The sequence below is a fragment of the Fusarium venenatum genome (genome assembly GCF_020744135.1).
Source record: "Fusarium venenatum strain MPI-CAGE-CH-0201 chromosome Unknown EDB82scaffold_1, whole genome shotgun sequence".
Classification (NCBI taxonomy): domain Eukaryota; kingdom Fungi; phylum Ascomycota; class Sordariomycetes; order Hypocreales; family Nectriaceae; genus Fusarium; species Fusarium venenatum.
The window spans coordinates 9,823,019-9,836,132 of record NW_027072129.1 but is presented as its reverse complement, the minus strand read 5'-3'; the positions used below and the strand labels follow the sequence as shown (position 1 = coordinate 9,836,132).

The window sequence follows — 13,114 nt, the reverse complement described above, 5'->3', positions numbered from 1 at the left end:
TTCGTATGAAGCCATCGTATTGCCATCTAGACCGATGCCAAGCTTAGGAATTCTGTCATCTAGTTTCAACAGAACAGATGCGCGCGTACGCAATCAAACATGCACATTTGACCAAAATAACCATATCTACGTACGTCTCCACGCAAGCGCGACATTTTAGCAAGCCCCCTGCATTCATTTGTTCATTCCATCAGGACTCTTTGTACGTCTAACGCCACTATAGTCCTACTTTATGTTGTCGTCAATTTTGAAATGTCCCTACCACGGGCCAATGGGAGCTTACTTTATCGAGCAGCCTATCCCAGACCGGGGACATATTTGGATGCCTCGAGTGGTGAACCCCATTCTCAAGGCACCCGTATTCTGGTTTGCAAAGGATACGTATGCATTTTAGATACCAAGGACTAGACTAACTAGTGACATCAGCTGAAACGGATTATTTTCTTTTCCCTCATCCCTGTGCGACTGGTCCCTTGACAGTCCTATTTTTGATGCCGTTTACACAAACAAGCTCCAAGAACTTTCGTAACGAGTTTATTTTGGATTGCTCGGTCCCTGTATAAACTCGTGATCAAATCACCCGAGAATTGTGACCCTTAATTGGTTAATATTATCAGGTTTGATGGTCTGTGAATGCTAAATCCTTGTAACGATCGTATACTCGCTTGCATTAAAGGTTTTGGCTCATATCCTCTTGCTACCGTCTTTTTTATGGGTAGTAGGTAGATCAGATAACTCACTTTGGCAAAATTGGATCCAATATGCAGAATATGAAAGATCTTTCAGCTATTTAGGTTTTCGGCACGAACTGAAAGCCTGGGACTGGCCTATATAATAATAATTGCATTAATATCATATTGACTGTTAGGAAACGAGATCAAATGATACATTTATTAACACGGCTGATCTTAGTTCAGGCGTGACCAGCCTATTGGTACCATTGTATTGTATTCTATACAACGTTATATGCATTCTACTTCACCATTGAAAACTCAACAAAGAGACGCAGAAATTTATCAAAAATTCAATTCGATTTTGTTCTACCCCACAGTCTTTATTCATATGAGAAAACATCACACTCCATACGCCAGCCAATTCCCAAAACACCCAACATTCCTCCAACTCTACCCATCCTAACCTCACGATCTAGATGAACGGAGGGTACTCAGGGTATTCATCATACTCGGGGATATGAACAAATGGTGCACTCAGATCACTCTCAGTGAGTGGCGAAACCGTCTGAGAGCGGTCGACTGGTGAATTTGTCCTAGACGGCCTAGACGGCCTAGACGGCCTGGACGACCTAGTACGTCGTTCCCCTCGCAACGCTGCAACTCTGTTATTGACTGGAGGACGCTCGCCATCTATAGGGCTAGGCGCTGGGCGAGGAAGGCGATCCATTACATCCATGTTTCCGCGACGGAACTGGTGGCGAGGACGTCCCGAACGATTGTTGCCAGTGTCGTCCTGAGTATCCTCTTGATGCTCGCTCACTGAACGAGCATTGTCACTGTTGCTCGGCGAAACTTGAAGCTCGTGTAGGCTAGGCTCTGAGTGAGTGCGGTGTGGTGTTGCCGTCAGATTTCTGCTCTTCACACGTAAGCTTTCCCTGTTGCGGAGAGAAACCTCCAACTCATAAGGGCTGGGGTCCGAAAAGTTGTTGACACTTCTGTTGTTATTCTGACGGTTAGAAGGAGCCTGGATGTTTATCAGTTCAATTCCGTCTCTTCCATGACTTACCTGCAATCTGGAAGGCTGGGCAACAAAGCGAGCACGATGAATTTGCCTGGCGTACCCGTAGGAAGGAATCTGCAAAGATCTGGTTTCTCTCTGCTGCGGAGAAGGATAGCTCATTTGGGCCTCCTCCGCTTGATACCCATTAGGCTGGTAAGTTCTGTCAGGGGTTCTCACCGGACGTTCGTTCAAACCTCCACACGAGTAATCAGACGCCTGCGTCTGTCCCGCTCCCTGAGAGCTTTCAACACCATAAGATGACTGTGTGACAAAGTTGCCATAGTCTCGGCGAGTACTGTTCCTCTGATGTTCGTCACACTCATGGCATGATCCAGTCATGGTCGTGTGGATTGTGACTTTCAAATGAGTACCGCTGGGGTACAGCCAGGAGGATAGTGAGAAGCAGGAAAAGCAACCTTCCACCTGATCCTGCCAACAGCTCTCCTTTCGAATGAGCTTGTTGTGTCGACAAGACGTGTAGTTGCGGACGTGATATTTACACATGTTGGGCAAAGTGTGGTGACAGCAGTAGTAGACAGGGTACTGTTTAACGTAAAGAAGCACGAATATGTACGTACGCCTTTGGTGGTTTGAGATTCGCGTTCGTCGTCAACCGTGTAAGTAGTTAGGGGAATCTGTAGTAAAGGTGTTTCGAAAGCTGAAAGACATCCCTACGGGTGTCTGAAATTACTTATACTAAACCTTCTGATGTATGGAACAAGTGGCCATGGAGTTATCCTGGTAGTTAACACTTTTACAAGAGTGATGGGAATCTGGACAAAGCCGTTGACCATTCTATTGTTCTATGACACCAAAGAACAGCCAGACTATCATAACGGAACTTATAGACAAGGTCATGCACACACCCCTTTGTCCATTTATCGTGACAACGAGCAAACACATGCAGCACAAATACAATGGGACCTCACGCACGTATTCTGCTGAACAACTTATCTTGAACAGCTTGTTCTATACCAGTCTAGGAGACGTACCTTATCCATTTAAAGCGAAACATTTTTCACTGTTTGCCCATCATGGCATCGTCATTCATCTTTCACTGATTCAGTCTCTTCATCAAAATGTCTCCTTCTGTAAAGAACCAGGCTTCCATCGTCGCTGGGCGACGACAAGAAGAACACCCCAAGCCAACAACACCCTACCCTGACCCAAGAGGGGCAATGGAAACACCACTCAATACGCCTGGTGGTAGCGGTAGTCTCGCGCCACAGACTCGAGAAAATGCTCAGGATGAGATCGACAAATCCCGTCCACACCGAGTATCAGCCTTGAAGCAGGCCTGGCGATTCTTCTCTGGTAAGTCTTCACCTGAACCTTCAGTTCTCAGGACCAAACCAAAGTATGAGAGAGACTCTGATGGTTGGTATACCATTTATCTTACAAGCCCCACCAGTAAAGGTAGGTACAGAGCACTGCAACCATCGCCCTATCCTGAAGACCGACGTGGAAAGGCTACCCGGCTCGACGAGTCTCAAATTCAGTCTTACTGGAACACCCCCTTTCAACCCGAACGCCAAGCGCCCCCCGCCTCGCACTCAACTAGGCAGTCTTTTGCTAATGATCATGAGCCTGAGGACATAGAGATAGTGGCCTGGAATCCTGGGCCACGCCGGTCCGTTCACATTGTCCACGATGACCCACGTCAAGCTGTTCGATCCCAAGTTGCGCTTGTTGTCGATCCTTCAACGGAAGATTTCTCATCGGGCTCAGACTCCGAGAGTTCTGTTACTTCTGCTTGTGACTCTTGCTCGGTTCCCACAACTCACTCGCAAGATGAGACCTATGGAGAAGATGAGGAGGAGGATATCGTCATGCAAGCAAGACGAGCGACCAGAGTAGGAAGAGCCACTCTGGTCACATTTCCTGAACTCAACCGAAACCAGAACGAAGACGTGCAAGAGAGACGCCCACCCTCCGTCGACCTGGCTGACTGTTCAGTTAAATGGGATGATGCACAAAGACTTGCTTAGACGGGTCTTCAGGCGAGGAAGTTGTGTTAGAGAAGAGATGAGTTGGCAATACAGAGGGCTGGACCCCTGGTTGCCACGACTTAGGAACACCAGTGTTTGAGCTGGACCTCAAGCAAGAAGTTATGGCTGGCCCATGACTGGTAAAAGTATTATTTGAGTCGAAGTTTCTGGCGTTTCCGGTAGGTTATCGGCTGGTTTTTGTTTCATAGACATGTCGTTTGAACGTTCTCAAATACAGGCTGAGTCATCTCTTTCAATTTTTATCTCTATGGGTATCTTGGGACTTTCCCTCTTTTTTCTTGCAATGTGATCCTTTAAGTCATATCTAAACATGTGCCCAACCTCGTTCAACAAGAACCTGCATCTCGTTAATCAAACAAAACTCACCAGGTTCTCTCCTCCCCATGCCTTCCTTCTCCCATGCCGCCACACGCTTTCTCACCACCCAGGAGTCAAAGGGCGCTGAGACCCATCGCATGACGCGGTTGATCCAAAGGCCAGAGAAGATCTGCCATGTAGACACCCAAGCACCTTGCTCGGGATGCACGGCCTTGTATGCCGCCGAGTTGTAACCTACACGAACGCGTGGGTTGAGATATACACCTCTTGTTTTCGTGAGAGGGTTGTCTGCGTGAATCAAACAACACTCGCAGCCTTCCAGATGATGTTTTGCTAGAGAATCCGGAATGCCGCGGAATCGGAGTTTTGAGGATGAAGTGAAAGGCTCAGTAGGCATGGCAACTAAGGTAGTATCAGTCATTGTAATCTCGACCCAGGGGTATTGAACGGACCAATTCCGTTCCAGCAACTCGAAACTGGCACGGCATCTAGATGGTTAACGAGTGCATTCCTGGAAACGCTCGATTTAAAGTACGGCCACGTGTGCATCGCATGCGCATAGCCAGAGATATCTCTCAGCGCAAATGTATCATAGTACTCTGGCGGCCTGGAGAAGTCCAATGAACAAGCCGCAGCGTAATCGCCGCCATTTGTACCCAACAGCTTGAGGATATCGTCGATCTGCAATTGTGTGAGAAGTTGTGCGCCTACGGCAAGAAGTGACATACCGTAAAGACAACATCGTTGAGAAAGAGAACTTTGTCGAAATGCTCGCCCTTCTTCTGCAAAGCAATCAAGTCTTTCAATGTCCTGTTTCTCAACTTGGCCAGAAACGGTATCCTTCTCAACTCGCGCTTCCCTCTCAGCGTATTAATCCAGCCCTCACCTTTATCCGGATTCTCAATCTCATCCTTATGTGTCGTATCTGACATGTCCACGCGATGTGGCACCCCCATATTTTGAAGCTCCAGCGCCATCTTGTTTAGCTCGTGCTTTGTGTTGTCCCAGCTCCCGCTCTCGTACACGCTAACGAATACGTTTTCTTTCCCTAGAGTCTTGGAAAGCTCGATCACCGCTGGAGCCCAATTGTCTCGTATCACGCGCTCGTTGTTGAAGTGCATGCTGGCGATGTATATTCGCTCCGGGGGCTGTGAGAGCTTCGGAGCAGGCGTGCGGTCGGCATCGAGGAGGTTTTTGTGGATGCGAAGAACGTCGAGGATATTTACGAGAATTAAGAGGACCAAAACGATCTTTGGGAAGCGCGAGCGGAGGAGGCGACGGAAGTAGAGGCGGTTCGTACGGGAGACCATGATTCCTTATTCGCGATGATGACAGCGAAGCAGCATTGTAATGGCCTGATTGGTGTTGAAACAGGTATAGATATACCGTGCGATGAGTTTAGCCAGAGGAATTGCGGAATATCATCTAAGAAGAAAAATCATGATCGAATCTGACTGATGTTTAAAGAGGACAAAGTATGCATCCCTTGCTTAGGTACCTGTAGGTAGATCACATCAACTATTGGAGTACAGTATATTACAGTACCCATTGGGGTTCAGCCTCTCTGATAGCCCGCCCTACAACAGCGTCATGACAAGGATGCCATTCCCACGTGAGGGGCTCTTTTACAGTGACTTTGACGTTTTATATAAATATCTACATGTAAAAACACACGCACATCATCGAGCTATTGGACCTTCAAGTGCCAGACCATGACTCACTGACGATGATCCGGGGTACATATTTTAGTCTGTCGGTTTACAGGGGCTAAAGCTACCCTGCCAAATCGGGTCAAACCAATTCACTCATTGTAATGGACGTTTCAATTCTTCCATGATCAATTCGTTCAAGTACTTAAAGAAATATCAGGCTAGCTTTTTTATATCTTCAACAGTTTACATTTCGTCAAGAGAAAATTGAGAGATTAGCTTCGCCAAGTACTAATGGTTCGTTTCTCCATAGAGCCCCAGCATTTCTTCCATTGATCAATGCCATGATGACTCTGTAAGCCATAATCGAGGCCCAGGAGAATCCACTATGAGATCCACGCACACTCCCCTGAGCCTCTTGGATCTCAATGCAATGAATCACCTACGCCTCCATCTATTTGGCAAAGTGCAGGTCGTATCCGAGCCACTTCCTTCGGAGAATAGCCTCAACAGAGAGACCAGGGTAACCGTAGGTAAGGGGCAGGAAGAAGTACCAACCAGCGACGATCAGCGCCAAAACAACACCACAAGCGGTCCAAGCGCCAACCATGCTCTGGCCAGAGAATCGCTCGCGGGCGGTGACGTGGTGCTTGGGGCCGACAGGACCCTTCTTATCCTTAATAGTGATCTCCTCGGCAGGCTCCGAGTTGAAGATGAACTCGAGAAGAGCACCGGCGACAAGACAAGAAGCAAGGTGAGCTGGAAGGTAATGATGCAAGAAAAGCTGTCGTCCCATGAGGAAGAAGGGGAAGTAGTGGGTAGCCCAGGCCAGGAAGAAGAAGCCGGTAGAGTTATACAGGCGAGAGCGGGTACCTTTTGAGTCTGTCAGTATTAAATTCATGAATTGGGATTGCAACTTCACTTACGGCGGTCCAGGGCATCAATTCCACGGCGAAGAGAGACTTGATCAGCAAGAAGAATACCGGCGTACACGGCGAGAAGACTGCTGGCCAACCACCAACCAACAGGGTTACCAAGGAAGTAGATCTGCTGGCGGGTCTCGCTCTGAGTCCAGAAGCTGACACCGCGGAGCAGGAAAGGCCACTGGTAAGGATGGCTGGCATAGGGGTGGCTGCTGGTGAGCTTGCTGTTGTGGTAGAACATAGCGCGCTGAAGCTCGAACCACTTCTGGAGGAAGGGAAGAGACTTGACCTTGCGCTCGGGCTTCTGGCGACGAGGGTGATCGGCAGGAAGCGAAGCAATGTCCTCAGCGATCCACACGTTGGAGCTGGGCGCAATCTGCTTGTTACCGTTGATCTCCTGCTGCTTGTAACCCCACTCAGGCAGAGGCTTGGTGTGAGTCCACATAGCGACCTTGCTTGGGTTGTGGATGAGCTTGAAGTGACCGGCAACCGACTTGAAGTTTTGGTTCTTCTTGCCGTGCTCGAGGCGGACCTCAAACAGAGTTTCCTTCTCGCGCTTGCCGAGAGCTTCTTCGGGTGTGACAGCTGTGAATTCCTGGTTGGTGGGGTAGTAAGGAGAGGCAACATCGTGAGAGAGCAGGATCTTGTCAGTACCAACGTGGCGGAGACGGACCAGGTCGTGGTTCTTGACAATGCGGCCAGGAGTCTTGCTGTTGTCAGCGGGCCAGATCTCCCAGTAGTTGTTGGTGTCATTGTAAGGGTAACCGGTAATCTGCTGGCCCTGGCTAGAAACACGGCCGTCGTCGTATCGGAGGGGGTAACGGTCCTCGTGACTGTGGAGGTAGGTCTTGGTCTCCTTGTGTCGGATAGTGATGCTGTCGTAGTACTGAATGTCGATCGCGTTGGCCAGCATGACGTTGTCGCTGAGGGTCTCCTGGAATTCAGGTGTCATGAAGTCGTCACCAGGTCCGGATCGGTAGAGAACAGCGAAATGAACCTGGAACCAGAAGAGGTAGAATAGGAAAGGCATTATGATCAGACCAAAGGCACGAGCAGCAAAGTGCTTGCCAAACTCTTGCATACTGATAGCACCGCCGGGTCGGTTAATGTTCAGAAGATCCCAGAGATCGATAACGACGGCACAGCCAATGGTAACGAAAGCAAAGACGCCAACATACTTGACCGAGATATCGCAAGAAAGAGCGAAACCGGTAAGAATAAGCCATTTCCACCACTTGCGGGAGAAGGGCTCATGTCGGAGCTTGTACCACTTGATGTAGAAGAGAAGACTGCAAGCCATAGCGAGAACGAGGGTAGCATCCAAGAGGATAAGTCGGGTCTGTCCAATATGGGCGTTGTCAAGAAGAAGAAGACCAGCGGCGAGGACACAAGCGGGAAGACTGTAGCCAGACTCCCACATGATGAGGTATGTAACGGCGACTGTCAGAGCACCGAGGGTAGCAGGCAGAGCTCGGAAGGCCACGTAGGGGACCTTGTTCGCAATGTAGGAGTCGCCAATGTTATCGAAGTGGAAGTGGCCATCGTAACCGACCAGCCAGCCTACAAAGGCGAAAAGAAGCTTGCCGAAAGGAGGGTGGACATCGAAGAAGTAGGTTCGCTCGAGGTAGTAGGAAGCGAACTGTAGAGTCCAAGTCAGCCATTGTGCTTAATGATTGGGATATTCGATCGAAAGCTTACCTTTCCAAAATGCACCTCGTCAAAGACAACCTCGTTGGGGTGGCTAATACCCCAGAATCGAGTCACGAAGGACAAGATAGTGATGATGGCAAGACCAATCTTGTACTCGGTCTCGCTCTGGGCAGCGGCCCGTTGAGCACCAGCCTTAGCAAGTTTGTCAAGCTCGGGGTTGGGGTTGAAAGACTCTTCAGAGGGTTTCTTTGATGGCGCGCCTCTCTGTCGCAGGCTGCCCTGCGTAGGCGAGGAGCTTCGAGCCATGATGGATCTCGGTTAGCTATAGATGCGACTGTTAGTCAAGAAACGCTTCGGATCTGGAGTTGAAGCAAGAGAGAAGTCCATGGCTTGCATCAAGTATTGTACAGTACTATACTGCACGCAATGGAGCAAACACATCTCACAAATGGCCCAGAGGAATGACGGGTCTCAAACTTACCTCAGGGGTTTGATAGAGGTGTCCTGAGTTACACCAAGAGATAGATAAAGAAGGGCAAACGGAATAGGGAAACAAAGGAGCGAGAGAAGGATAGGGAGAGGTAACTGCACAAATAAGAATTGTGCACCTCTTTAAGATTGACAAAAAAGAAGAAGACGGAAAGGAAAAAGGGGCGGTTTGATAAAAAAGAAATAAAAAAAGAGAAGCCTCCCTTTGGAAGAAGTTATTGAGGACAAGATCCAATCCAGCGATGGGACGAGACGGGAACGAGCTACTAGTCTCACTAATTACCGTCGAGGACAACCTGGCCAGCTTGCCTCTTCTTTTTTTCTTACCTTAGCTTTAGTCTATCCCCTGGCCTGTCCTTTGGGGATGGACGCAGGGGTACGGAGCAAATCGATTGGATTTCTACCCCACTCATTTAGTAGCTCTCAGCCACTTGACAGCTGTTGCTTCCATGTCTTTTTAGGGGATTCAATAGGAGCTATGGACCCAATTACGTGGCGTTTGAGCTTGACTGACCACTGTTACCAACTTTCAGCTTGGAGAAAAGATGCCTGCCGTACAGGGCTGATTGAGACTGAGATAGAGGCAAATTGAACCACAGAACATGTACAAATGTTCTGTCCATTGATACAGACAATATTGATGCCATGGGACGGATAGTGAGAGAGCCTTCTACAATTTAGACATCCTCCACCGGGCCATACCTACCTAGACTGTTTCTCTTTGAATCACGATCCAGGCTCGGAGAATACGGTGCTATCCTCAACCTGGGGTTGAATAAGACTTCAATAGAGACAGCTCGTGCTCTATGTACCAAACAACCGTCTCCAATTGTCTTTTGCCTGTCCTGATCCGTTGAATCTCTTAACAAAGGCTCTAATGTATTAGATGCTGCCCTCAAGGTAAAAGCTACCAACTATCATGAAACAAAGCAATGGCTTACTTTTGCATTGTTTGCCAAATTCTATACACAAAGAGCCAAACACATTTAGGCCATTTGTACAAACAGTTGCAATTAGGAATATGGAAATATCTTCTAGTCTTAAGTCAGGTTTATTATGATGCCATACTATGACGCAACCACAAAGACCATTATCTGAGGCTCTTATACGAACCAGTCCCACCTAAACCGTCTATATCATGAGAATAAAAGGTTCTACTCTGTGTTTTGGACCCTTTGGACCCTTGGATTAATCTTTAAACCGTCCAGTGGGTGACAGAAAAGCTGGCCTAAGTCTTAAAGTATAAAAATAAATAGATCAATAAGTCTATGCTAAATGCCTTAAACTGACCTACTAATTTCGTCTCTCATGTTTCCCGCGGCCAATTTTCCGATATCTTGAGGGCCGTGTCCGGAGGGCGCAATGCGGGGCATTGCCGTAGACGTCGTCAGATCTACATGCCAAAAGTGACCTTCAGTGAGCCGATCAACGGAGCTCAGCAGCAGCAATTAACTGATTCAGTATGTACGTAGGATAGTAGCTTAACAATAACAACCAATGACCAATTCCAATTGATTCTCTCAAGGTGTGTTATGTGTCTTATATAAGCTTCGGTGGTCTCCTCCGAATAGTCACCGAACCTCCGGAAGCTCTCGTTCAAAACACGGCTTCCAAACCTTGCCTCAACTCTTGCTTGCACTTAGCTAACTCCCGAACCCAACTCCAGACAACTTTACATCCTCATCCATAACTACACTACAGGTACGTTAACAGCTGTCAACATCAGTTTGTGTTCTATAATGTATTTTTCTCTCGTTGCTCGTAGAGCTCCCCGCTTTATCACTTCGTCCCTCCGGACAGCTCCTCGTCAGCAGGCCATTGTCATGACAGCAGCAAAGTTCACACGTTCAAGCAGACACCAATCGACAATGTCTTCCGATCAGCAGATTGTCTTCACCAAGAACGCCCCTGCGGGTAAGTTGCCTATACTCTTGATTTCTACAACGCTTACTGACGATATTCAAGCGCTTGGCCCCTACGTATGTTAAAGCTACCCCTCACTGACAGAAACAACACTCATCAAATTTCAAAATAGTCTCAAGCCATCAAAACCCCCCACATGATCTACTGCTCTGGTCAGATCCCTCTCACTCCTGAGGGCGAGCTTGTTCAGGGTATCACTGAGCAAACCCGTCAGGCTTGCAAGAACGTCCAGGCTGTCGTCGAGGAGGCTGGTTCTTCTCTTTCCAAGGTCGTCAAGACTACTGTCTTCATTTCTGACATGTCCTACTTTGCTGTTAGTCCTGTCGGAATGCCTCTGTTCTTCCAATTACTTACCAATTGTAGGAGATCAACACAGAGTACGAGAAGTGGTTCTCTCACAAGCCAGCCCGTAGCTGTGTTGCTGTTAAGACTCTCCCCAAGAACGTCGATGTTGAGGTTGAGGTCATTGCTCTTCCTTAAACACCCGAAATGATTAAAAGAAAAGAAGGGTGATCATATAGAACCCAATAAAAGAAATTATCACAGTCACCCCATGGAGTCTGTTAATCTGTGCTACTTTCGCTTGCCCTTTTTGACACCCTTTGGTTTCACGTCTTCGTGACTTTCTATTCTCCTAGACATACATAAATGATCTCGAGGTAAACATGGACTAAGTATCAACCAACTATAGAGCCAAGTAGGCGAATAGAATCTAATGAACATGTAGACGCGGTTGGAATTGGGATGCGATTCCTCTCATGAAATCGGTTATATCTAGTCTTATGATAGATGGTCCAACTCTATTCTGCAACTATGTTGGATCCAAAGGTCTAATTAAGCACTCCACAGAACAATCCTGCCATCGACGCCGCTTGCTGTAATATTTGTTAGTTTCCAAAATGTGACATGAATGACTTTGCGACTTACTGCTGAACTTGGTGACACGGTCACCAGAAGACTCAAAAGGCCTAACGGTGCTGATGGTGTTTTGGTGGGTAGTTTGAAGCTGAGTGTCATCCTTGGCCTTGCCCTTGAGATCCATCTGCCTGAACATGTTCAGAGCAGACTCCTCACGGTGCTCGCCTAGACCAGGGCGGCCCTTTTGCTCGATAGGACCAGCTAACTGCCAGCCGCCCTCATCACCCTTGAAGCGGAAAGCCTCGCAATCGTAACCAGCAGCGATAATCTCATCTTCACTGGTCCAGATCAGGCTCTTGAAAGGAAGCTGCTGAGTAGAGACGGTAACAACAGCACGAGGGGGCTGTTCGGGGCCAGATGGGTAAACAACAGTGATGCTGCTGTCGTGAGCTGCAAAGGCAAGACTATCTCCGCTGGGAGAGAAAGAAACCGAGTGCACCCATCCAGCCGAGTTGTTCAGATACTCTCCGCAAACGGTGTTGAATGGGAGACGCTCGCCCCAAACTCCAGGAGGAGGACGAGCATCCATACCCTTGATGAAGGCGGAGAAGACTCGCGCATGAGCATCAGTAGATCCAGCAGCCAGAAGGACCGAGTTGGGGTGCCAGGCAACACTGGTGATGGTGCTGCGGATAGGCTTCTTCAGATGCTTGGAAACCCACCAGTCGTTTTCCTCCTCGAAGTAGCAGACAGCAATGACCCTGTCACCGGATCCGACGGCAAACTTGTTCTCGGAGGGAGACCAGCGCACGAAAGTGGCGGCTCGACTAATTCGGAGAAGGACGAGAGTTGGCTTGTAACCCTCAGGGGAAGGTTCCCAAACGATAGCGTTACGGTCTGGCAGTATAATGTTAGCCAAGATATGATATAAGTGACAGCTATAGACTAACCCTGAGAGCATGTGACAATACGCCCGCTGTTAGGGGCAATGTCAACACCAGTAACTGTCTTGTCGTGGCCCTTGAGCGAGTCCTTCAGCTTGAAAGCGCTGCCAACCTTGCCATAGAGCTCGACAGAAGTGTCCCGAGCGACCGCAAGGACAGACTGATCGGCCGAGAAGGAGTGGTCGGCGATGGGGTTGTGGAAGAGGTGGTGAACTTCGGGGGCGGCCATGATGATGGTATTTGCAATAGGAGGAGCTCTCTACTATCGCTTTAAGTCGATTGAGAGTATGAAGGTGTAAGAACAGGCTCGTAACGTTCGGGCGTTGATGTACGTATTGGATTGAGTTGGCGGTGGGGGTGGGGTTACGTATGAGGTAGCGCTGAAGCTCCAGCAGATGAACAACACCCAATGGAGCTTTGGTGGGCCACAGCGGCTGTGTTCGTAGCGCGAGGCTGGTAGAGTCGACCTAGGTTCAGAAAAATCTCCATTCCACATCAACACCGCTGAACATCGATATCATTCACCGAACTGCGCCTACTCGCATCACCAGAGCATTGGACCAGGTGGTGAACATCTAACTGCATGATATTGATCGCAACGCATTCAAAATCGATTC

At 48.5% G+C, this 13,114-nt stretch overlaps 6 protein-coding genes across 6 annotated transcripts; 2 read left to right on the top strand and 4 right to left on the bottom strand.

Moving 5' to 3' along the window:
* Positions 1-959: 959 nt before the first annotated feature.
* On the bottom strand, positions 960-2,583 carry EDB82DRAFT_492135 (uncharacterized protein). The gene has a single exon (XM_065608406.1). It carries the CDS (start codon positions 2,236-2,238, stop codon positions 1,147-1,149), a length of 1,092 nt encoding a protein of 363 aa, XP_065465926.1. The 5' UTR covers positions 2,239-2,583; the 3' UTR covers positions 960-1,146.
* A 113-nt stretch (positions 2,584-2,696) lies between these two features.
* Positions 2,697-3,942, top strand: EDB82DRAFT_492132 (uncharacterized protein). Its single transcript, XM_065608405.1, has one exon. The coding sequence runs from the start codon at positions 2,814-2,816 to the stop codon at positions 3,720-3,722; it is 909 nt and encodes a 302-aa protein (XP_065465925.1). The 5' UTR covers positions 2,697-2,813; the 3' UTR covers positions 3,723-3,942.
* EDB82DRAFT_492130 (cryptococcal mannosyltransferase 1-domain-containing protein) lies at positions 3,943-5,696 on the bottom strand. The gene is made up of 3 exons (XM_025736531.2): positions 4,790-5,696; positions 4,514-4,742; positions 3,943-4,463 (listed from the first exon to the last, which is right to left on the bottom strand). The coding sequence occupies exons 1-3, from the start codon at positions 5,369-5,371 to the stop codon at positions 4,048-4,050; spliced, it is 1,227 nt and encodes a 408-aa protein (XP_025587992.1). The 5' UTR covers positions 5,372-5,696; the 3' UTR covers positions 3,943-4,047.
* Positions 5,697-5,699: 3 nt separating this feature from the next.
* EDB82DRAFT_492125 (Dolichyl-phosphate-mannose-protein mannosyltransferase-domain-containing protein) lies at positions 5,700-9,070 on the bottom strand. Its single transcript, XM_025736542.2, has 4 exons — positions 8,765-9,070; positions 8,332-8,605; positions 6,637-8,272; positions 5,700-6,583 (listed from the first exon to the last, which is right to left on the bottom strand). The coding sequence occupies exons 2-4, from the start codon at positions 8,587-8,589 to the stop codon at positions 6,165-6,167; spliced, it is 2,313 nt and encodes a 770-aa protein (XP_025587993.1). The 5' UTR covers positions 8,590-8,605; positions 8,765-9,070; the 3' UTR covers positions 5,700-6,164.
* A 1,196-nt stretch (positions 9,071-10,266) lies between these two features.
* Positions 10,267-11,645, top strand: EDB82DRAFT_492123 (YjgF/Yer057p/UK114 family). The gene is made up of 5 exons (XM_025736553.2): positions 10,267-10,473; positions 10,628-10,686; positions 10,738-10,751; positions 10,808-11,008; positions 11,059-11,645. Exons 2-5 carry the CDS (start codon positions 10,641-10,643, stop codon positions 11,173-11,175), a joined length of 378 nt encoding a protein of 125 aa, XP_025587994.2. The 5' UTR covers positions 10,267-10,473; positions 10,628-10,640; the 3' UTR covers positions 11,176-11,645.
* Positions 11,530-12,726, bottom strand: EDB82DRAFT_423235 (WD40-repeat-containing domain protein; the record flags this gene model as incomplete). The annotated part of the gene is made up of 3 exons (XM_025736564.1): positions 11,530-11,570; positions 11,623-12,450; positions 12,504-12,726. 3 exons carry the CDS (start codon positions 12,724-12,726, stop codon positions 11,530-11,532), a joined length of 1,092 nt encoding a protein of 363 aa, XP_025587995.1.
* Between the last annotated feature and the right edge of the window lie 388 nt (positions 12,727-13,114).

Coding starts and splice junctions, on each gene's coding strand:
- EDB82DRAFT_492135 (XM_065608406.1), bottom strand. CDS start 2,238: ATGTGTAAATATCACGTCCGCAACTACACGTCTTGTCGACACAACAAG.
- EDB82DRAFT_492132 (XM_065608405.1), top strand. CDS start 2,814: ATGTCTCCTTCTGTAAAGAACCAGGCTTCCATCGTCGCTGGGCGACGA.
- EDB82DRAFT_492130 (XM_025736531.2), bottom strand. CDS start 5,371: ATGGTCTCCCGTACGAACCGCCTCTACTTCCGTCGCCTCCTCCGCTCG. Junction 4,743..4,789: donor TCAACGATGTTGTCTTTACG/GTATGTCACTTC, acceptor ACACAATTGCAG/ATCGACGATATCCTCAAGCT. Junction 4,464..4,513: donor GAGTTGCTGGAACGGAATTG/GTCCGTTCAATA, acceptor ATACTACCTTAG/TTGCCATGCCTACTGAGCCT.
- EDB82DRAFT_492125 (XM_025736542.2), bottom strand. CDS start 8,589: ATGGCTCGAAGCTCCTCGCCTACGCAGGGCAGCCTGCGACAGAGAGGC. Junction 8,273..8,331: donor ACGAGGTGCATTTTGGAAAG/GTAAGCTTTCGA, acceptor TGGACTCTACAG/TTCGCTTCCTACTACCTCGA. Junction 6,584..6,636: donor AATTGATGCCCTGGACCGCC/GTAAGTGAAGTT, acceptor CAGACTCAAAAG/GTACCCGCTCTCGCCTGTAT.
- EDB82DRAFT_492123 (XM_025736553.2), top strand. CDS start 10,641: ATGTCTTCCGATCAGCAGATTGTCTTCACCAAGAACGCCCCTGCGG. Junction 11,009..11,058: donor CTGACATGTCCTACTTTGCT/GTTAGTCCTGTC, acceptor TACCAATTGTAG/GAGATCAACACAGAGTACGA.